Source organism: Hippoglossus hippoglossus, chromosome 19 (assembly GCF_009819705.1).
Source record: "Hippoglossus hippoglossus isolate fHipHip1 chromosome 19, fHipHip1.pri, whole genome shotgun sequence".
Lineage (NCBI taxonomy): Eukaryota > Metazoa > Chordata > Actinopteri > Pleuronectiformes > Pleuronectidae > Hippoglossus > Hippoglossus hippoglossus.
In genome coordinates this window covers 395,874-418,127 of record NC_047169.1, presented here as the reverse complement: position 1 = coordinate 418,127, position 22,254 = coordinate 395,874, and the positions used below count along the sequence as shown (strand labels likewise).

Sequence of the window (22,254 nt, the reverse complement as noted above, 5' to 3'; positions counted from 1 at the left end):
CAACGGTGTGTACTACTTCTGGATTTGGATCACACAGAAGAACATTTGTGAGACGCAGAACAGGTGAGAAGATGCTGGAAGAGTGCCTGACGCCATCTGTCAAGCATGGTGGAGGTCATGTGATGGTCTGGGGCTGCTTTGGTGCTGGTAAAGTGGGAGATTTGTACAAAGTAAAAGGGATTTTAAATAAGGAAGGCTATCACTCCATTTTGCAACGCCATGCCATACCCTGTGGACAGCGCTTGATTGGAGCCAGTTCCCTCCTACAACAGGACAATGACCCAAAGCACACCTCCACATTATGCAAGAACTCTTTAGGGAAGAAGCAGGCAGCTGGTCTGCTGTCTGTAATGGAGTGGCCAGCGCAGTCACCAGATCTCAACCCCATTGAGCTGCTGTGGGAGCAGCTTGACCGTATGGTACGCAAGAAGTGCCCATCAAGCCAATCCAACTTGTGGGAGGGGCTTCAGGAAGCGTGGGGGGGGGAAATTTCTACAGATTACCTCAACAAATTAACAGCTCGAATGCCAAAGGTCTGCAATGCTGTAATTGCTGCAAATGGAGCATTCTTTGACGAAAGCAAAGTTTGAAGAACAAAATTAATATTTCAAATAAAAATCATTATTTCTAACCTTGTCAATGTCTTGACTATATTTTCTATTCATTTTGCAACTCATTTGATAAATAAAAGTGTGGGTTTTCATGGAAAACACGAAATTGTCTGGGTGACCCCAAACTTTTGAACGGTAGTGTATGTCTCATTCATGTGTCTCATGTGTCTTCATGTGTCTTCATGTGTCTTCATGTGTCTCATGTGTCTCATGTGTCTCATGTGTCTCACGTGTCTCATGTGTCTTCACGGGTCTCATGTGTCTCATGTGTCTCACGTGTCTCACATGTCTCCACTAAAAATCTACTTAAGTACAGGAATGAAGTACAAATACTTTGTTCCTGTACTTAAGTATATTTTTCACATATCTGTACTTTACTTGAGTATTTATTTCCCTGACAACTTTTTACTTTTACTCGCTACATTTGAACACAAATTTCTGTACTTTCTACTTCTTATATTCTCAAAACTGGCTCGTTCCTTGAGCAGCAGGTTGGAGCAACACGCGCCTTCACGCACGGCGCAGCTCTCTCCCGCTCGGCTATCAGCGCTATCTTGTCTGCGTGGCCTTGACAGGGCTGACACAGCCTGCATCATGGTTAGCTGTGCTTTCTGGAGCCGTTGATCCTTTTTCTGCTGAGCTTTGTCTTTGGTTTCTTTGTGTTGACGTTCAGCATGTTCAGAATGTCGTCTGCCCTCTGTCAAGCGAGCATCCTCAAGCCCGATGCAGGTGTGGCCTGCGTCTGCCCGTAGTGGGGGGAGCAGACCATTCAGGAAGGCCTGTTTCAGATGTGTGTCATAAGCCCCTGGCTCGTTGCCAAGGGTGTCAGGTATGGGGATGCCTCTGTGTTGATTAAACAGGACGGTCAGACGTGTGAGGAAATCTCCTACGGTTTCGCCTGGTTGTTGTTTGCACTCCGTTATTTTGGACATGTTAATTTTATTGGGGAAGGCGGTCCTCAGGGCGTTGAGGAGTGTGTTGAGAGCATTGACGTATTCTGCATGAACCGCATCATCCCAGTCTGGTGAAGTCCGACGGAGGTCTCCCCCACAGTGCTGACGTATTTTTGCAAAGTCAGTGGGGCCTAATTTCTTCATTAGAAGTCGTCTGATTTCAGACACCGTTGGCATGAATTCACCGCAAAATACTTCAAACTGGACGGCAAATGCTGTGCCAGAGTTTGCAATGGGCGAGAAGGAAGCAGAGCCTAAAGATGAGGAAGAGGTGACGTCATCATTCAGTCCTCCCGCTGCCCCGTCTCCATAGACTGGGAGAGCGGTGGGTGGAGTCAGAGATGGGCCTGATCGTTGATTGGTGGAGTCTGGTCTCTGCATATCATCTGGAGGAGGGTTTTGTCGTAGGTGAGGAGGAAGGCAGGCGTCGAGGAGAGGACTGCCACACCCTGTAAGGGGAGGATACAGAGATCTATATGATTTCTTTTCAACTTTCTCAGTTTCCTTCTTTTCAACCTTAGCCATCTGTTTAAATGTTTGTTTTCTGTCCCTACACTCTGCCTCTTTTTCCCACATTTCAAAACACTTCTTTTTATCTTCCAAGGTCACAATATCGTCTTTCCACATTGTGACCTTGATTTTTTTTTTTTTGCTTTTTAATTCTTTCTCGAGTAGTTTCTCTCTTAAAAGTTAAATTTTTTCGACACTGATTGACCCGTTATGAGGAAAAGCAAAGTCTCTGGACCATATTGGAAGAAATGTCACACTTTCCCGTCCTCACTCTTGCAACCATAAAGCCCACCATTTGGACTTTCTGGGTTCTGAAGTCCCTGACTTCCCTTGTTACCCATCCTTATCAGTTAAGTGTATGAAATCGTACTCATCCACAATTTCCCTTGAAAACTCAGTTTAAGACGTGGACGTCTCCACGAATCCTTGTTTCTTTCTCAGGCAAAACAGGAAAAATGCCTTCAACTAGGATGATTGCCATGAGGATGAGTCAGATTAACATCATTAATACGTTTGATTTTGTATTTGAGAAATCACCTAAACAGTCAGGAAAAATCTGAATTTCAACATCTCACCAGATATAAGATGACCAAAGAGAGGTCTTTGGATCCCTGTGAAGAAGGTCCGGAACCCCAGTTGTTTCGGCCCTCTCTTCTCTTCACTGTTGGAGGTAGAGGCAGAAGATTTTCTCTCCCGGGTGATCAGCCACTGAAAACTTCTCGGGTCCAGACGATCTTTCAAGGGATCCTGTTCGTGACGCCAAGTTTGTGATGGAAATTCATCTTGTGTCATGGTTTAGTATTTTTGAGTGTTTTGTTTTAGTGTTTCCGCCTCTTTATTAAGAGTGTTTTCTGTTTTATTATTACTTCGTGTTCTTGGTTATCCTTGTGTTTATGGTTGTATCTGAGTTGTTTCCTGTGTCTCTGGTTTGCCCACTCCCTGTGTTCTGTTTCCTGTTTTATTTTGTAGTCTCTGTTCCTTGTGTGTTTTCTTTCTTCACTTGCTGTCTGTGATTTTCTGCACCAGTCCTCATGTGTTCCACCTGTGTCCAATTGCCTCTGCCTTCCCTGTGTGTGTATATAAGTCTCTGTGCTTTCCCTTTGTCCTTGTCGGATCGTCGTCATTATGTCCTGTCCTGATCGCCTGTGTTTCTGTATCCCGTGTCTCCTGACCTCCCGTCCTCTTCTCCTGTGTTTTCTCTCGTGTGCTTTTGTTTTTTCAGTTTTGACTTTTGAGATTCCTGCGTTTGTTATTTTTCTGTTAAGACTTTTTACCATTAAAAATACACTTTTTGTTAAACTCTGCTCCCGGGTCCAACTGCTTCATAAATCCTGACATCTTGAGGTTTGAAATAATGAAATTGTCAGACTGGAGTTGCCTTTGAGTCTTTTTAATAGTAAGCTCTGCAGAGGTTACACAACAAGCACGGGTGCTCAAAGTGGAACTGCCCCAAAGTTCACAAAAGCCAGAACTTATACAAAGAGGCGTTTCATAATATGAAAAAAAGACATGAAATCATCATCTGTGTCTGTCTGCTGTAGCAGTTGGAAGGAAACATCACAGAATAAGGGCATACATCCTGTTTGTCAAGGTCACAGCAGTGAGACACCGCCAAATAAGGGTTCCATCCTGTCAGGTAGACAGTATCACAGCAGTGAGACACTGGTCAGGGGAATTCCCCATTACACTAATATGTGGTGGTTTGTTTACATATGAGACGTCACAGAGTCGTGTGCAGATAAAAGACGAGAAGGAGAAACAGCAGTTTATCTGTTTCCTCTGAAGGTGAAGACGTCTCTTCAGTTTGACTCACAGGTGAGTTCACACAGGTGAGGGGAGACAGGTGAGGTGAGACAGGTGAGGGGAGACAGGTGAGGGGAGACGGGTGAGGGGAGACAGGTGAGGGGACACGGGTGAGGGGAGACGGGTGAGGGGAGACGGGTGAGGGGAGACGGGTGAGGGGAGACAGGTGAGGGGAGACAGGTGAGGGGAGACAGGTGAGGGGAGACAGGTGAGTTCACACAGGTGAGGTGAGACAGGTGAGGGGAGACAGGTGAGGGGAGACAGGTGAGTTCACACAGGTGAGGGGAGACAGGTGAGGGGAGACAGGTGAGGGGAGACGGGTGAGGGGAGACGGGTGAGGTGAGACGGGTGAGGTGAGACGGGTGAGGTGAGACGGGTGAGTTCACTCATTGGTTGACTGTGTTTTTGTTTTATTTTCAGATAAGTCCAGTTTCAGCAGAAATCTGTTTGTCATGGAAGTTTCCTGGAAGCTGGTGAAAGGAGAAGTCAGGCAGCAGCTGATGCATCAAGGAGACCAGAAGGTGAAACAATATACAAACACTAACCAGAGGTGGGAGGTAACGAAGTACAAATACTTCGTTCCTGTACTTAAGTAGATTTTTCACATATCTGTACTTTACTTGAGTATTTATTTACCGACCTCCGGACTCTTAGGGCCTCGCGCTGCCCCCCCCCCCCGACGGCAAACACGGCGGCGTGTTTGCCGTCGGGGGGGCAGCGCGAGGCCCTAAGAGTCCGGAGGTCGGTCGGGCTGCTTGGTCGAGCGGGGTGGAGCAGGCTGGTCCGGTGATGATCCCTCCGCAGGTGAAACCTTCAGAAACCTTGTTCAGAGTTTAACTTCCTCTAGAGAGTGAAGTTTGATCGTCTTCAGCTACACTCTGGTTGATCAGTGTTCTCAGGCAGACACACGAGGCACTGGTTCATTCTGTTGTGTTGCTTCTTCGTTGTCCCCAGAAGTTCAGATGCACTAGTCCATTACTATTTGAACCTCAGCATCTGGGGTTCAGAATTTGTAAAATTATACAGTATATGTAGATTTTTGTTATAATTAGTAGAAATAAAGCCTGAAGAGAATAATTTTATTTTTTTTGTGTCTGTATAGACTATAAAAAGCACTTTGCATTTTTAATTTTGGTACTTGTACTTTTACTTTTGATACTTAAGTACATTTAATATGAGCTACTTTAAGACTTTTACTCAAGTCATTTTCTTACGGGTGACTTTTACTTTTACCGGAGTCACTTTCAGGGAAGATATCTGTACTTTTACTCAAGTACTTTATACACCACTGATGGCTAGAGAGTAACATGAGCAACTGTCTCCACCAAGTCTGAAGATGTCTCCCACAGCCTCCCAGTATATCTCCCTCACCCTGCGTCACCCATGAAGGTCCCTCTCTCTGTTACATGGAGGTGTTTGCATTCTATTGGACAGTTCAGTGTAAAGTGTGTGTTCATGAATCACATTGTGTCCTCACGTCTGGTGAAACACACAAAGAGTCGGTGTCTCTGTCTGGAGCCTCTGAGTTAGATCTGAACGTCCCTGAGTGAAGACACTACAATGTCCTGTTGGTCCTTTATCTATAACCTGACCTGGGTTCTGCTCAGAGAGAGAAGGAGGATCTGTGGAACCAGACAGGCTCTATTCTCCTGTACAGATAGAATATACACTATACATAATATATAGTGACATATACAGTTATGTGGGATGTCAAAAATTCCTCAACACTGATGATGAAGGTGAGTGAACAGATTATTTCTCCTCAATTCTAATGTTTCTACGGTGGCTCTGAATGGACAAGTTTTAATCTGAGCCACTAGATGTCGCTGAACACGACTTAATAGAAAATAACTTAATGTAAATGTCTCAACTTTATAACAACAGAACTTAGGGGAGGTCAGGACCAGGTCTGGACATAAACCTCGGTCGACCATCAGTTGTTCTTTTCTGTACTTCATACATGTTTTATAAGCGTGTTTCATACGTGTTTTATAAGCGTGTTTCATGCATGTTTTATAAGCGTGTTTCATGCATGTTTTATAAGCGTGTTTCATGCATGTTTTATAAGCGTGTTTCATGCATGTTTTATAAGCATGTTTCATGCATGTTTTATAAGCGTGTTTCATGCATGTTTTATAAGCGTGTTTCATGCATGTTTTATAAGCATGTTTCATACATGTTTTATAAGCGTGTTTCATGCATGTTTTATAAGCGTGTTTCATACGTGTTTTATAAGCGTGTTTCATGCATGTTTTATAAGCGTGTTTCATGCATGTTTTATAAGCGTGTTTCATGCATGTTTTATAAGCGTGTTTCATGCATGTTTTATAAGCGTGTTTCATGCATGTTTTATAAGCGTGTTTCATGCATGTTTTATAAGCATGTTTCATACATGTTTTATAAGCGTGTTTCATGCATGTTTTATAAGCGTGTTTCATGCATGTTTTATAAGCGTGTTTCATGCATGTTTTATAAGCATGTTTCATACATGTTTTATAAGCATGTTTCATGCATGTTTTATGCGTGTTTCATACATGTTTTATAAGCGTGTTTCATGCATGTTTTATGCGTGTGTCATACGTGTTTTATGCGTGTGTCATACGTGTTTTATAAGCGTGTTTCATGCATGTTTTATAAGCGTGTTTCATACATGTTTTATAAGCGTGTTTCATGCATGTTGTCATACTCCACTCAGGGAACATGTAATCTTCTGTTGTGTTGTTGTCGAGAGGTTTGTGAGCTGTGGCTTTGGGGACAAACTATGTGGATCTTTATCTTGATAAGCTCCACCTCTGTTGACTGTGACCACACCCCCATGACTCAAGAGGTCAAAGTATTGAAAACATCTGTTCTGTTCCAGCTGTTTCAAGTCGTCCTCCTCCTCCTCTTGGCTCCAGCGTTGATCAGCTGCCGTGTCGCAGAATATCCGACTGACTGCAGCCAGATCCATGAAATCGGAGATTACCACCAGAGCGGCTCCTACTCAATCCAGCCTGCAGGAGAGAACCTCCAAGTCAAAGTACGTCCACTTGTGTTTTTATTATTGGACAGAAACATGTTCACCTCTCATACGTAGAATCATTAAAGCAACATGTCACCGATACTGATCAACAGCACCCCCTGCAGCCACATGAGGGGATTGATGCTGTTCAGAATTCTTCATATTTCAAAGTTTCCTGCTGAATCTTGGAGATAAACTCTGGTTTTTAATAACTTCAGAGTGTTTCTAACTGATCTCAGTTCAGCTTCACTCTTCACCTGCAGCTGGTTGTGACAGTTGAAGCTGACTCTCAGTCAGTTCTTCTCACAGGAGATGGAACCCACTCAGCAGAGTTACAGAGAACAGACGTTCAGGGAGAGAAGGAGGAAACTTTCTCATGTTCACACTAAACATCAGACTCACTCTCATCCAGCTGCTGTTTCAGGAGGAAACGTTTAAATGAAGCAGATTCGATTCTTGCATGATCACTCGTATCAGATGAATCTCTGGGCTTCTATTGGTCAGTGTCACCTAACGTGTTGAAAGTGAAAAAGACGTGAGTGAAACATTTGAATTGATCACATGTACTGATGTGTTGCAGGTGTACTGTCAGATGAGTCCAAACCAATCAGCCTGGACAGTGAGTATTTTTACTGACTTTCAATAAGCGTCAAATCAGTCAGATTCATATTCCACTGTTTACCTGCTCAGGTGATTCAGACCAGGATGGATGGAACCGTCAACTTCTACCGGCCCTGGATTCAGTACAAGGTCGGCTTTGGTTCTGTGAGGGGAGAACACTGGCTCGGTGAGAAGTGGAACCACAGGAACAGCTGAGAACTGTTAATACACAACCCCCTTCAACTGTGTGTGTGTGTGTGTGTGTGTGTGTGTGTGTGTGTGTGTGTGTGTGTGTGTGTGTGTGTGTGTGTGTGTGGTCACAGGTCTGGACAACCTCCACTATCTTACCTCAGGACCCACGAAGTTTGAGTTACAGGTGGACATGGAGGACTTTGAGGGAAATAAAGCGTCCGCGCATTACAGGATGTTCTCCGTCGACTCTGAGTGTAACGGATACAACTTGAGTGTGTCTGGATTCACAGATAAAGGAGCAGGTAAGTGTGTGTGTGTGTGTGTGTGTGTGTGTGTGTGTGTGTGTGTGTGTGTGTGTGTGTGTGTGTGTGTGTGTGTGTGTGTGTGTGTGTGAGTGTGTGTGTGTGTGTGAGAGACATTTATCATTAATCTTCTTTCATTCTGGAAAATAAAAATGTTTTTGTTCTTTTGTTGAGTCAAAAGAAAACTATTTAAAATCTTTTCCATGGACACTCCTCCTGAGAGACGGCATCGAACCGAGACAGACAGAGACAGACAGAGACAGACAGATAGAGACAGATAGAGACAGACAGAGACATGTTTCCTTCAGACAAATCCCTCGTTGATTACAGATATTTTCAGTCTATAACACTGTGTCTTCTCTGTGTGTCTTCTCTGTGTCTTCTCTGTGTCTTCTCTGTGTCCTCTGTGTGTCTTCTCTGTGTCTTCTCTGTGTCTTCTCTGTGTCTCTGTAGGAGACTCCATGATGACACACAATGGCATGAAGTTCTCCACCTTTGACAGAGACCAGGACAGGTGGCCTGAGAACTGTGCCTCAACCTTCTTGGGAGGTTTCTGGTACAACGCATGTCACCAAGCAAACCCTAATGGGGTTTACCGCTGGGGACAGGAGAAGACTCCCTTTGCTGTTGGAGTTTCATGGTTCACTTGGAAAAACACCCATGACTACTCTGTGAAGTCCATCGTCATGAAGGTCCGTCCTGTGCAGCCTGAGTAACTTTCCAGGAGCAGCAGCAGACCAGATGTTGATCTGTCTCAACATCTGTCGCTTTCATCAGTCAAAGTCAAAAGAAATCACACGTTTGAACCCTGATGTCAATCATCGCCTGCTGCATGTCCTCAATAAACGAGACGCAAAAAATCTGATGTGACCGGATGTCTTTGTCTCATGTGTCTTTTCATTTGTTTCATGTGTCTTCATATGTCTCATTCATGTGTCTTCATATGTCATGTGTCTTCATGTGTCTTCATGTGTCTCATGTGTCTCACAGGTCTCACGTGTCTCACGTGTCTCATGTGTCTCATGTGTCTCACGTGTCTCACGTGTCTCACAGGTCTCACGTGTCTCATCTGTCTCATGTGTCTCACGTGTCTCATGTGTCTCACGGGTCTTCATGTGTCTCACGGGTCTCATGTGTCTCACGTGTCTCATCTGTCTCACGTGTCTCATGTGTCTCATGTGTCTCACGGGTCTTCATGTGTCTCACGTGTCTCACGTGTCTCATGTGTCTCACGGGTCTTCATGTGTCTCACGTGTCTCACGTGTCTCACGGGTCTCATGTGTCTCACGTGTCTCATATGTCTCACGTGTCTCATGTGTCTCACGTGTCTCACGTGTCTCATGTATGTCACGTGTCTCACGTGTCTCACGTGTCTCATGTGTCTCACGGGTCTCACGGGTCTCATATGTCTCACGTGTCTCATGTGTCTCATGTGTCTCACGTGTCTCATGTATGTCATGTGTCTCACGTGTCTCACGTGTCTCACGGGTCTCACGTGTCTCACGTGTCTCATGTGTGTCACGTGTCTCACGGGTCTCACGTGTCTCATGTGTCTCACGTGTCTCATGTGTCTTCATTGTCTCATGTGTCTCATGTGTCTCACGTGTCTCATGTGTCTCACGTGTCTCACGTGTCTCACGTGTCTCATGTGTCTTCATTGTCTCACGTGTCTCACGTGTCTCATGTGTCTCACGTGTCTCATGTGTCTCACGTGTCTCACCTGTCTCACGTGTCTCATGTGTCTCACGTGTCTCATGTGTCTTCATTGTCTCATGTGTCTCACGTGTCTCACGTGTCTCATGTGTCTCACGTGTCTCACGTGTCTCATGTGTCTCACGTGTCTCATGTGTCTTCATTGTCTCATGTGTCTCACGTGTCTCACGTGTCTCATGTGTCTCACAGGTCTCACGTGTCTCATGTGTCTCACGTGTCTCACGTGTCTCACCTGTCTCACGTGTCTCATGTGTCTCACGTGTCTCACGTGTCTTCATTGTCTCATGTGTCTCACGTGTCTCACGTGTCTCACGTGTCTCATGTGTCTCACGGGTCTCACGTGTCTCACGTGTGTCACGTGTCTTCATGTGTCTCACGTTTCTCATGTGTCTCACATGTCTCATGTGTCTCGTGTCTCACGTGTCTCACGTGTCTCATGTGTCTCATGTGTCTCACGTGTCTCATGTGTCTCATGTGTCTCACGTGTCTCATGTGTCTCACGTGTCTCACATGTCTCATGTGTCTCATGTGTCTCACGTGTCTCATGTGTCTCACGTGTCTCATGTGTCTCGCGTGTCTCACATGTCTCACGTGTCTCATGTGTCTCACAGGTCTTCATGTGTCTCATGTGTCTCACGTGTCTCATGTGTCTCATGTGTCTCACGTGTCTCATGTGTCTCATGTGTCTCACGTGTCTCATGTGTCTCATGTGTCTCACGGGTCTCATTCGTCTCACGTGTCTCACGTGTCTCATGTGTCCCACGTGTCTCATGTGTCTCACGGGTCTCACGTGTCTCATGTGTCTCACGTGTCTCATGTGTCTCACGTGTGTCATGTGTCTCACGTGTCTCACGTGTCCCACGGGTCTCATGTGTCTCATGTGTCTCCCGGGTCTCATGTGTCTCACGGGTCTTCATGTGTCTCATGTGTCTCACGTGTCTCATGTGTCTCACGTGTCTCACGTGTCTCATGTGTCTCACGGGTCTCACGTGTCTCACGGGTCTCACGTGTCTCACGTGTCTCATGTGTGTCACGTGTCTCATGTGTCTCACGTGTCTCATGTGTCTCACGTGTCTCATGTGTCTCATGTGTCTCACGTGTCTCATGTGTCTCACGTGTCTCATGTATGTCACGTGTCTTCATGTGTCTCACGTGTCTCACGTGTGTCACGTGTCTTCATGTGTCTCACGTGTGTCATGTGTCTCACGTGTCTCATGTGTCTCATGTGTCTCACGTGTCTCACGGGTCTCACGTGTCTCACGTGTCTCATGTGTGTCACGTGTCTCATGGGTCTCACGTGTCTCATGTGTCTCACGTGTCTCATGTGTCTTCATTGTCTCATGTGTCTAATGTGTCTCATGTGTCTCACGTGTCTCACGTGTCTCATGTGTCTCACGTGTCTCATGTGTCTCACGTGTCTCATGTGTCTTCATTGTCTCACGTGTCTCACGTGTCTCACCTGTCTCACGTGTCTCATGTGTCTCACGTGTCTCATGTGTCTTCATTGTCTCATGTGTCTCACGTGTCTCACGTGTCTCATGTGTCTCACGTGTCTCACGTGTCTCATGTGTCTTCATTGTCTCATGTGTCTCACGTGTCTCACGTGTCTCATGTGTCTCACGTGTCTCATGTGTCTCACGTGTCTCACCTGTCTCACGTGTCTCACCTGTCTCACGTGTCTCATGTGTCTCACGTGTCTCACGTGTCTTCATGTGTCTCATGTGTCTCACGTGTCTCACGTGTCTCATGTTTCTCACGGGTCTCACGTGTCTCACGTGTCTCACGTGTCTCATGTGTCTCACGGGTCTCATGTGTCTCATGTGTCTCACGGGTCTCATGTGTCTCAAGTGTCTCACGTGTCTCACGTGTCTTCATTGTCTCATGTGTCTCATGTGTCTCACGTGTCTCACGTGTCTCATGTTTCTCACGGGTCTCACGTGTCTCACGTGTCTCACGTGTCTCATGTGTCTCACGGGTCTCATGTGTCTCATGTGTCTCACGTGTCTCACGTGTCTCACAGGTCTCATGTGTCTCAAGTGTCTCACGTGTCTCATGTGTCTCATGTGTCTCATGTGTCTCATGTGTCTCACGTGTCTCACGTGTCTCATGTGTCTCACGTGTCTCATGTGTCTCACGGGTCTCATGTGTCTCACGGGTCTCATGTGTCTCACGGGTCTTCATGTGTCTCACGTGTCTCACGGGTCTCACGTGTCTCATGTGTCTCACGTGTCTCACGTGTCTCATGTGTCTCACGTGTCTCACGTGTCTCACGGGTCTCATGTGTCTCACGTGTCTCATGTGTCTCACGTGTCTCATGTGTCTCACGGGTCTCATGTGTCTCACGTGTCTCACGGGTCTCATGTGTCTCATGTGTCTCACGGGTCTCACGTGTCTCACGTGTCTCATGTGTCTCAAGTGTCTCACGTGTCTCACGTGTCTCATGTGTCTCACGTGTCTCACGGGTCTCACGTGTCTCACGTGTCTCATGTGTCTCAAGTGTCTCACGTGTCTCACGTGTCTCATGTGTCTCACGTGTCTCATGTGTCTCACGTGTCTCACGTGTCTCATGTGTCTCACGTGTCTCATGTGTCTCACGTGTCTCACGGGTGTCATGTGTCTCATGTGTCTCACGGGTCTCACGTGTCTCATGTGTCTCACGTGTCTCACGTGTCTCATGTGTCTCACGTGTCTCACGTGTCTCATGTGTCTCACGTGTCTCATGTGTCTCACGGGTCTCATGTGTCTCACGGGTCTCATGTGTCTCACGGGTCTTCATGTGTCTCACGTGTCTCACGGGTCTCACGTGTCTCATGTGTCTCACGTGTCTCACGTGTCTCATGTGTCTCACGTGTCTCACGTGTCTCACGGGTCTCATGTGTCTCACGTGTCTCATGTGTCTCACGTGTCTCATGTGTCTCACGGGTCTCATGTGTCTCACGTGTCTCACGGGTCTCACGTGTCTCATGTGTCTCACGGGTCTCACGTGTCTCACGTGTCTCATGTGTCTCAAGTGTCTCACGTGTCTCACGTGTCTCATGTGTCTCACGTGTCTCCATACACTCCACGATCCCTCCTGCTCAGACTCTGTAAATGACGTCAGTGTCCATCACTGATCGTACTAAACGTACAAATTGTGAAATAAAACAGACGAGCTTCTGTTTCTTCAGATTCTTTATTTCAGGAAGATTTTGAATCGTGAAATTTATCAATAAGTTTCCTTTCATATGAAAACTGTCGTCACGGATTCTCACTGATTCAAACTCATGAGTCAATTACTGATCAAAACAAAGGTAGAATAAGTGTCTGGATCTTTCTTCTTCTTCTTCCTGGTATAAAAATAAGATCTAAGTGCTTCAGCACTTTAATACTGTCTCTGCTTCAGCGTGTTCACAGCTCAGGTGTCAGCGCACGTCATCACGTGCACAACTCTCCAGAAACATTTCAACAAACAAGAATCAAATCATCAGCTGCTGCTTTTAACGCTAGATTCATTTAATCATAAAACACCAAGTCATACTCAGAGTCACCACTAGAGGGGGCAGCTTTCTATCTTTTCACATGAAAATATACTTTTATTTGCACATGAAAAATGATCAAACGTTGGTTTATTAATAAAAACAAAATGTGACAACGTTGGATGGAAGCGATGAGGAAACTGAACCTTCATCATTTCAACAACATTATGTTTGAATCACTTCTTCTTCTGTGGTTTAACGGCAGTGACGGGAGTATCACTCTAGTTTCATTAACATGTTTCTGTTGACATCTGGTGGCGACTTGATGTTTTACATTTCATCCGTGTAGCTGTACGACTCGCTCTGACATCATGGTTCCAAAGATTTTCACAAAGTAAAATGAGCTTTCTTGTATTTATTAAATTAAAGAAAAAGAGAAAATTATCTCAGAGAATTTGTCTCATATTTTCAGGACGAGTCATAAATGTCTCTGACGTCATGTTCATCAGACCAGAACGTCCAGGGACCACAAGCGTGTCCCCACGTTAGAATCCCAGACTGTCCGCGTATCAGTCGCATCTTCACAGACAAACTAAACTTCTCATTTCACAGAATTTTGAATGATTTAAAATCCAATGAGACTAAAAGCAGTGAAATGATCTGACGAACACAAGAGAGACAGTTAAAAGATGAAAAGATAACACGAGGCAGGCTTATAGAAAAAGATCAAACAAAAGAAATGTGACGATTCAGTTTAGAACAAAAACAAAACCTGCAGCCAATCAGAGGCCGACTATCAAAATCACCTCAGATACGAACGAACATGATTCAGGTCAAATCAAAGAGGAATGGCAGAAATAGAACAAATGAAGTAAAGAACGTGAGGAATTTATTTCACTGACGAGTCCGACACATTTTCAGCAGCGGTTTTCAAAAGGTTGTTTTATCCCCCTGTTGGATAGAAGGTGCATCGCTCTGTTCTGCTTTTGTTTTTACAGAAACAAGCAGTGGATGTTTTTCACTCTGATTGACGACTGATGTTTGATTTAGTTTAGTCAGCGATAAACGTTAAGTGAACTGATTTGAAATGAGAACCTGTTGAAAAGACACAACAGTGTGAACGCAGCCTTGGCTATGTGTGTTTTTACTCTTTGGAAACCGCGGCTCTAGAAAACGCCGTATCCGTCGGCGTGGCGTGTTGCCACAGCGAAGGCGGGGTAGCCGTCGTAGGTGGTGTAGGCCGTCAGGTCCTGACCCAGAGAAACCGCCTGCTTCAGCTGGGAGGCGACCGCAGACGACGCCGGACTCGCCAGAGTGTAGCCTGAAAGAGACCAAACCAAAACTCACAACATCTAAAATAAAATATCCGATGTGACAAACACATGTACGAACTTTTCACTTTGTCAACAACTTCAAAAAGATTCATCTTCAGGCTCAATAATACTTTCATATACTATACACTTTACTGTACTCTATAGAGACTACATATTCTACTGACTGTATACATCTACTTTTATATACTATACCATACCACACTATACTATACTAGACTACACCTTACTACACTACATGCTATACAGTACTACACTATATACGATACTAGTGCCAACAGTGACATGAGGTGAAACACTAAGATGTCTCACTCTGTTTGATTTGCTGAAGTTGCAGAAACTGTTCACTCGTGGTTGTACACAATTGTTACAGAGTGGTGGCTCCTCTGTCGCACACTATCTCTGATGTGGTCAGTCTTTGATGAGTGAAGCGTTTTGTTTTGTGTACGGACCTTCACATACCTGGGAAGGATACTGAGGCCACAGCGGCAGCAGTAGCACAGCTGGTGTCAGCGGCGCCCTCTGTCTGCAGACCCAGAGTCTGCAGGGTGTGCTCAGCTGCATGGACTTTAGCTTCTTCTACAGCAGCACACAGTTTAGCAGGGGTGAAGGGATGACTGCAGGCGGACAGAGATAGTAAAGTTACTACGAGTGCATGAAGTAAGAGTAGTAACTGCAGTAACAGTAAGAGTAGTTTTTGTACACGCTGGGATACTGTGTAGCCAGAGCTGGGACAGTGATCTTGTAGAGGAACAGTTGTCTCTGGTCTGGACCGATGGCAGAGTGGAGCTGATACACTGGTTGTCCCCAGTTGTTCTTCTGACACAGCTCCTCCAGAACCTGGAGACACCAACAACACCACATGTTCTGCTTCCACTAAAGTCACTGTGAAGTGAGTCATCACACCAATCACAGGATCTTTGTTCTGACGTCAGGACTGTGTTTAAACCACAGACTGTAAATAAAGATGGACGACATGACAGCTAGATCGCCCCCTGGTGTCTGGCTGCAGTATAGGTCATAAACCTCCTCCTCCTCCATGTTAGCAGATGGGACATGGACCAAACAAAAAAATCGAAGTAGACGTTAAATAAATGTTTAAAGATGTTTCTGTCGTTTCAGCTCGTTCTCATCTCTCTGATGTTTGTTCAAGTGTTTCTGATCAGTTTGGTTTGAATCAGTTATTTGATGATATAAAAACAGGCTGAGACGTGATGATTGACAGCTGACACTGACTCCTGATTGGACAAAAGCATGTATGGGCGGGACCTCGCTAGCACGGCTCCGCTCGACAATCACTACTGCTCAGACTCTGACTGTAAATGACGTCATCACCACAAGATGGCAGCGTTTGTTTTTGAGATATTTTATTTCTTTAGAGGAAGTGAAGACCTGTCGTCGTCTTTATTTACAGTTATTGATCGTCTGTATAGTAAAGTTATTTCTGATTTGCTGGTTGTCGGTGTCTCGTTACCTGTGGAGCAGGTTTGATGGCGGCTGCCTTCAGGCTCATGGGGGTCAGCTCCATGCCGGGCAGCAGGTCGTACAGCTTCTCCTCTGCGTGCTTGTCTATCTTCAGCCCATAGGAGGCGCTGCCAGCGCCACCACCACCTCGGCTCATGGCTCCTCCCCCGGCAGCGTAGGCCAAGTAGCCCCGCCCACCCAGCCCCCGCACCCCCGCAGCCCCTACAGGTACAGTCATGTAAATTTCTACAGGAGATCGAAAAGGCAGTGAAATCAATCAAATCACCGGAAATCAACCCCGGAAGAAGAATCACACATTCAGACAATGATTCAGTCAGAGTGAACAGGTAGATTGGTCGCCATGGTAACACAGCTTCACCTCACGACCCAGAGCTCACACCATAGTGGTAGTCATGGTAACCATATGATTCATTTTCCACTTACATTCATTAAATTGTTTTTGGTTGTAATCATTTCTGATTGAATCGATCATATTTGATTTTTTATTTTTGAGTTTCAAGATCATGAAAATCTTTATATACAGTCACTGATCATTTTACTTCATCAACATTTTGTGTTGAAGATCAGATTTTGTGTTTTTCAGTTTTTAAAACATTAAAAAGGAAAATAAATAAATATTAAAAACACGATTTGAGACGAGCTCAGACTCGGAGAAGTTCATCTCTGTGAACTCAAGAGATTCTGTGAGTTTTCATGAAACATTGTTTCTGAGCTTGTCTCTTTAACCAGAGTCATATTCAGCTTCTTCGGTTTAGTCCTCGTCCACATGTTCACAGGTATTTATTCAAAGAATCTCTGTCCACTGTCAAGAGCTGTCAACAGGGGGCGATATAACTTAAATCAACTTTAAACACCTGTGTGCGAGTGGACGGGTCCAAAGACTGAGTGACACAAAGTTTTCCCCCCCTCACCTCGAACAGATGGCGTCCTGATCAGACCTCGACCTCCAACGTGAGCTTTGGCTGCCGGGAACCGAAACTGACCTGGAATGGCAGCGTAGGCCTGGGGGGCATAAAACACGGGTGCACCGAGATACGCCGCCGAGGGGTCGTACACCTGCAGCACCACAAAAACATGGGATGTCATTTATTGGTAAGTTCTAAAACCAAATCTTGTTGTTTTGATTTATTTAGGCTGCTGTCGCTCCTCTGTATGATGCAATGATTCTAAGTGTCCACTAGATGGAGAGAGATGTTTATTCCTGAGGCTGCTACATCATCAGCTCGTCTTTAACCTTCACATGTTTCAGTTTCAGCAAGTTCATGCAAGTTGACTGGAGTCGTGGCGGCTGTACTTTGAGGCCGAGTCCACACGGCGGCACCGGAGGTTAAGAGCTCGTACTTCCTGTTTTACTTTGAGTTTGTGGTGCGTTCAGGGTCTTACCTGTCCCACGGTGTAGGCGGTGTAGTCGGTCTGCAGCAGAGAGCTTCCCCGTCCTCCCGTCCCTCTGGTGTAACGAACGTAACTGTCCTTGTCCACAGGCTTGGCCAGACTCACCTCGATGGGAGACCCGTCCACCACCTGAAGCGGGAACAAGAACAACACAGTTTAACGCCTCCTTTTCAAAAATCCATGTGATGAATGTGACAATGTGAGATTCTGATGGACCCTGATGGACCCTGGTGGACTGTGATGGTCTGTGATGGTCTGTGATGGACTGTGATGGTCTGTGATGGTCTGTGATGGTCTGTGATGAAACCTGATGGACTGTGATGGTCTGTGATGGTCTGTGATGGTCTGTGGTGGACTGTGATGGACTGTGATGGTCTGTGATGGTCTGTGATGAAACCTGATGGACTGTGATGGTCTGTGATGGTCTGTGGTGGACTGTGATGGACTGTGATGGTCTGTGATGAAACCTGATGGACTGTGATGGTCTGTGATGGTCTGTGGTGGACTGTGATGGACTGTGATGGTCTGTGATGAAACCTGATGGACTGTGATGGTCTGTGATGGTCTGTGGTGGTCTGTGATGAAACCTGATGGACTGTGATGGTCTGTGATGGTCTGTGGTGGACTGTGATGGTCTGTGATGGTCTGTGATGGTCTGTGATGAAACCTGATGGACTGTGATGGTCTGTGATGGTCTGTGGTGGACTGTGATGGACTGTGATGGTCTGTGATGAAACCTGATGGACTGTGATGGACTGTGATGGTCTGTGATGGTCTGTGATGAAACCTGATGGACTGTGATGGTCTGTGATGGTCTGTGGTGGACTGTGATGGTCTGTGATGGTCTGTGATGGTCTGTGATGAAACCTGATGGACTGTGATGGTCTGTGATGGTCTGTGATGGTCTGTGATGAAACCTGATGGACTGTGATAGTCTGTGATGGTCTGTGGTGGACTGTGATGGACTGTGATGGTCTGAGATGGTCTGTGATGAAACCTGATGGACTGTGATGGTCTGTGATGGTCTGTGGTGGACTGTGATGGTCTGTGATGGTCTGTGATGGTCTGTGATGAAACCTGATGGACTGTGATAGTCTGTGATGGTCTGTGGTGGACTGTGTTGGTCTGTGATGGTCTGTGGTGGTCTGTGATGGTCTGTGATGAAACCTGATGGACTGTGATGGTATGTGATGGTCTGTGGTGGACTGTGATGAAACCTGATGGACTGTGATGGTCTGTGATGGTCTGTGGTGGACTGTGATGGACTGTGATGGTCTGTGGTGGACTGTGATGGACTGTGATGGTCTGTGATGGTCTGTGGTGGTCTGTGATGAAACCTGATGGACTGTGATGGTCTGTGATGGTCTGTGGTGGACTGTGATGGACTGTGATGGTCTGTGATGAAACCTGATGGACTGTGATGGTCTGTGATGGTCTGTGGTGGTCTGTGATGAAACCTGATGGACTGTGATGGTCTGTGATGGTCTGTGGTGGACTGTGATGGTCTGTGATGGTCTGTGATGGTCTGTGATGAAACCTGATGGACTGTGATGGTCTGTGATGGTCTGTGGTGGACTGTGATGGACTGTGATGGTCTGTGATGAAACCTGATGGACTGTGATGGACTGTGATGGTCTGTGATGGTCTGTGATGAAACCTGATGGACTGTGATGGTCTGTGATGGTCTGTGGTGGACTGTGATGGTCTGTGATGGTCTGTGATGAAACCTGATGGACTGTGATGGTCTGTGATGGTCTGTGGTGGACTGTGATGGACTGTGATGGTCTGTGATGGTCTGTGACGGTCTGTGATGAAACCTGATGGACTGTGATGGACTGTGATGGTCTGTGATGGTCTGTGATGAAACCTGATGGACTGTGATGGTCTGTGATGGTCTGTGGTGGACTGTGATGGTCTGTGATGGTCTGTGATGGTCTGTGATGAAACCTGATGGACTGTGATGGTCTGTGATGGTCTGTGGTGGACTGTGATGGACTGTGATGGTCTGTGATGGTCTGTGACGGTCTGTGATGAAACCTGATGGACTGTGATGGACTCTGATGAACTCACAATGCTGATTTCACAATTTACCAAAAAGTGGCTAAAAAAGGCAACATAATTCCATCCATCTGTCCGTCCATTCGTCCCTCGTCAGGGCTTACCACTACAGTTTGTGTGATGTGCATGTTTGTGATCAGCGTCTCCTTGACATCATATATACAACATCCCATGAGTGAACTTGTGATTGGTTATAGCGGCTGACCTTTCCGTTTAGAGCATTGATGGCGTCGATGGCGTCTTCTCTGTGTGTGAAATGGACGTTTTCATTTTATCAGTTTATTTGATCCATTTTCAAGAAGACATCAATAATTCAGGTTGTATTGTGCAACAGTTTTATTTCCTTATGATTTATTAGATCTTGATCATTTATGTTTCAATAACATTTGACAATCATGTCTTTTTTTAATCTGTTCCATTGCTAAGATATAAAAATGAGTTTTCACTGTTTTGTGACAGGAATTTAAAAATGTCTATTATATCATATTTGTTTAGTGGATTATACATTTATCACTGAATAACTTTATTTGACAAACCTCAAATGTAAGAAAACAGTCAAAACGCTTTGTACAGATCTCGTGTTAATTCTGAAAGTTTTTTTTCTATTCTAATCAAATTTCTACTGATGTTTTTTCCAGGATCAGAAACAAAGTCTGACATATTCGTAATATTAGTAATTTTTTATCTGCATTTATTAACGATATTGATCGATTATCGGTCCACGTCCATCTGCATAGTGTATATTCTCTCAGTGAGAGTTTGGAGATGATGTAGCTAATGTAGCTAATGCAGCTAATGTAGATAATGCAGATTATGCAGCTAATGCAGATAATGTAGCTAATGTAGCTAATGCAGATAATGTAGCTAATGCAGCTAATGTAGCTAATGTAGCTAATGCAGCTAACCATTAACAGTAGCATTGGTTCATATTGTATAAAAACACGTAGCTGAGCTGAGTCAACATCAGCTGAGGTGACGTTAGGGACCTGCCTTCAGTTGAGTGTGTTTGGGCGATTTGTTGAACAAACATGTTTTTATTTCAACGTACGTTGTTCTCCTCAAGCGTTTAACATAATATTTGTTTCTCTTCGCTATCCGTCCAAAATCAACTTTTTCTTTATTTCATTACTTTCTTTGTCGTTTCTTTAAATATTTAAACAGGAATCTTAATAATGACATTTCCATGGACACCAATATGGTTATTATAATATAGACTATTGACCTTATTCTGAATAAGACTTTATATTTATGATGTTACCATGAGTTTTTGACATTACATTTCATTGAGCTGACCCTTTTATCCAAAGCGACTCACAATAAGTGCATCAACCACGAGGGAACAAACCAGAACAACAAGAATCAGGAAAGTACCATTTCTTCAAGAAAGACAAACTCCAAAGTTCTATAAGGAAGTGACATCTAAGTGCTACTAAACTGTTAGTTTAAACTTTTATTCAAGCTGTTGTCTGAAGAGAAGTGTCTTCAGTCTGGAGGAAGATGTGTGGACTTTCTGTCCTGATGTCCATGTGGAGCTGGTTCCACCGTTTAGGAGCCAGGACAGGAAACAGTCCTGATGTTGTTGAGTGACAGCTGTCCCTCGCAGTGAGGGAGCAGCTGATTGGCCGATGCAGAGCGGAGTGGACGGGCTGGGGTGTGAGGTTTGACCATGTCCTGGATGTAGACTGGACCCGATCCGGTCACAGCACGGTACCAAGTACTAGTGTTTTGAAACGGATGTGGGCAGCTACTGGTAACCAGTGAAGGAGCAGAGGAGCGTGAGTGAACTCAGGTTAAAGACCAGTGGAGCTGCTGGTTTCTGGATGAGCTGCAGAGGTCGGGTGGCAGCAGCAGGTAGACCTGCCAGGAGGGGGGGGCAGTAGTCTAGGTGTGAGACGACCAGAGCCTGGACCAGAGCCTGGACCAGAGTCTGGACCAGAGCCTGGACCAGAACCTGCCTTCTCACTCAGAAGGGGACGTATTCTCCCGATGTTGTGCAGCATGAATCTACAGGTCTACTGGTCTGTTAGTGTTCTTAGGCCGACACAAGAGGCACTTGTTTATTCTGTTGAACGTGTTGTTGCAGTGATGTTGGCAGTGAGGGAGAGTCGACTGTCGAGTGTCACACCCAGGCTCCTAGCAGTCTGGGGGGGGGGATATTGTAATTCTCCATTACAATAATATGTGGTGGTTTGTTTACATATGAGACGTCACAGAGTCGTGTGCAGATAAAAGACGAGAAGGAGAAACAGCAGTTTATCTGTTTCCTCTGAAGGTGAAGACGTCTCTTCAGTTTGACTCACAGGTGAGTTCACACAGGTGAGGGGAGACAGGTGAGGGGAGACGGGTGAGGTGAGACAGGTGAGGGGAGACGGGTGAGGGGAGACGGGTGAGGGGAGACGGGTGAGGTGAGACGGGTGAGGTGAGACAGGTGAGGGGAGACGGGTGAGGGGAGACGGGTGAGGGGAGACAGGTGAGGGGAGACAGGTGAGGGGAGACAGGTGAGGGGAGACGGGTGAGGGGAGACAGGTGAGGGGAGACAGCTGAGGTGAGACAGGTGAGGTGAGACGGGTGAGGGGAGACAGGTGAGGGGAGACGGGTGAGGTGAGACGGGTGAGGGGAGACAGGTGAGGTGAGACGGGTGAGTTCACTCATTGGTTGACTGTGTTTTTGTTTTATTTTCAGATAAGTCCAGTTTCAGCAGAAATCTGTTTGTCATGGAAGTTTCCTGGAAGCTGGTGAAAGGAGAAGTCAGGCAGCAGCTGATGCATCAAGGAGACCAGAAGGTGAAACAATATACAAACACTAACCAGAGGTGGGAGGTAACGAAGTACAAATACTTCGTTCCTGT

At 45.7% G+C, this 22,254-nt stretch overlaps 3 protein-coding genes across 10 annotated transcripts in view; 2 read left to right on the top strand and 1 right to left on the bottom strand.

The window, feature by feature from the left end:
• The first annotated feature begins 3,742 nt into the window (after positions 1-3,742).
• LOC117752817 (microfibril-associated glycoprotein 4-like) lies at positions 3,743-8,837 on the top strand. 4 transcript variants are annotated; one of them, XM_034570465.1, is made up of 7 exons: positions 3,743-3,889; positions 4,298-4,398; positions 6,738-6,896; positions 7,459-7,497; positions 7,569-7,665; positions 7,802-7,972; positions 8,426-8,837. In XM_034570465.1, exons 2-7 carry the CDS (start codon positions 4,330-4,332, stop codon positions 8,686-8,688), a joined length of 798 nt encoding a protein of 265 aa, XP_034426356.1. In that variant the 5' UTR covers positions 3,743-3,889; positions 4,298-4,329; the 3' UTR covers positions 8,689-8,837. The 4 variants fall into 4 exon arrangements, with proteins under 4 accessions (XP_034426356.1, XP_034426357.1, XP_034426355.1 ...); XM_034570464.1 differs by having other exon boundaries at positions 3,755-3,889; positions 4,286-4,398; XM_034570466.1 differs by lacking the exon at positions 6,738-6,896.
• A 4,001-nt stretch (positions 8,838-12,838) lies between these two features.
• LOC117753393 (APOBEC1 complementation factor-like) lies at positions 12,839-19,665 on the bottom strand (the record flags this gene model as incomplete). Its single annotated transcript, XM_034571470.1, has 7 exons — positions 12,839-14,461; positions 14,934-15,088; positions 15,175-15,311; positions 15,946-16,181; positions 16,868-17,012; positions 17,340-17,477; positions 19,612-19,665. Coding segments are annotated over 7 exons (1,020 nt in total), but the record flags the coding sequence as incomplete, so codon positions are not given.
• Positions 19,666-21,612: 1,947 nt separating this feature from the next.
• LOC117752826 (microfibril-associated glycoprotein 4-like) overlaps positions 21,613-22,254 on the top strand; it is a 4,828-nt gene continuing 4,186 nt past the window's right edge. Inside the window, exons 1-2 of one of the 5 annotated variants that reach the window (XM_034570496.1) lie at positions 21,613-21,708; positions 22,089-22,189. In XM_034570496.1, coding sequence (XP_034426387.1) covers positions 22,121-22,189 — 69 coding nt within the window. In that variant the 5' untranslated portion in view covers positions 21,613-21,708; positions 22,089-22,120. Of the gene's footprint in view, positions 21,723-22,076; positions 22,190-22,254 lie in introns of all 5 variants that reach the window. The other 4 variants (XM_034570494.1, XM_034570495.1, XM_034570492.1 and 1 more) reach the window with 4 other exon arrangements.

What these genes read in the sequence shown, in the direction of transcription:
- LOC117752817 (XM_034570465.1), top strand. Translation starts at nt 4,330, where the DNA reads ATGGAAGTTTCCTGGAAGCTGGTGAAAGGAGAAGTCAGGCAGCAGCTG. An exon ending in GAGAGAACCTCCAAGTCAAA is followed by an intron (nt 6,897 to 7,458) that starts GTACGTCCACTT and finishes GATGTGTTGCAG; the next exon opens with GTGTACTGTCAGATGAGTCC. An exon ending in ATTCACAGATAAAGGAGCAG is followed by an intron (nt 7,973 to 8,425) that starts GTAAGTGTGTGT and finishes GTGTCTCTGTAG; the next exon opens with GAGACTCCATGATGACACAC.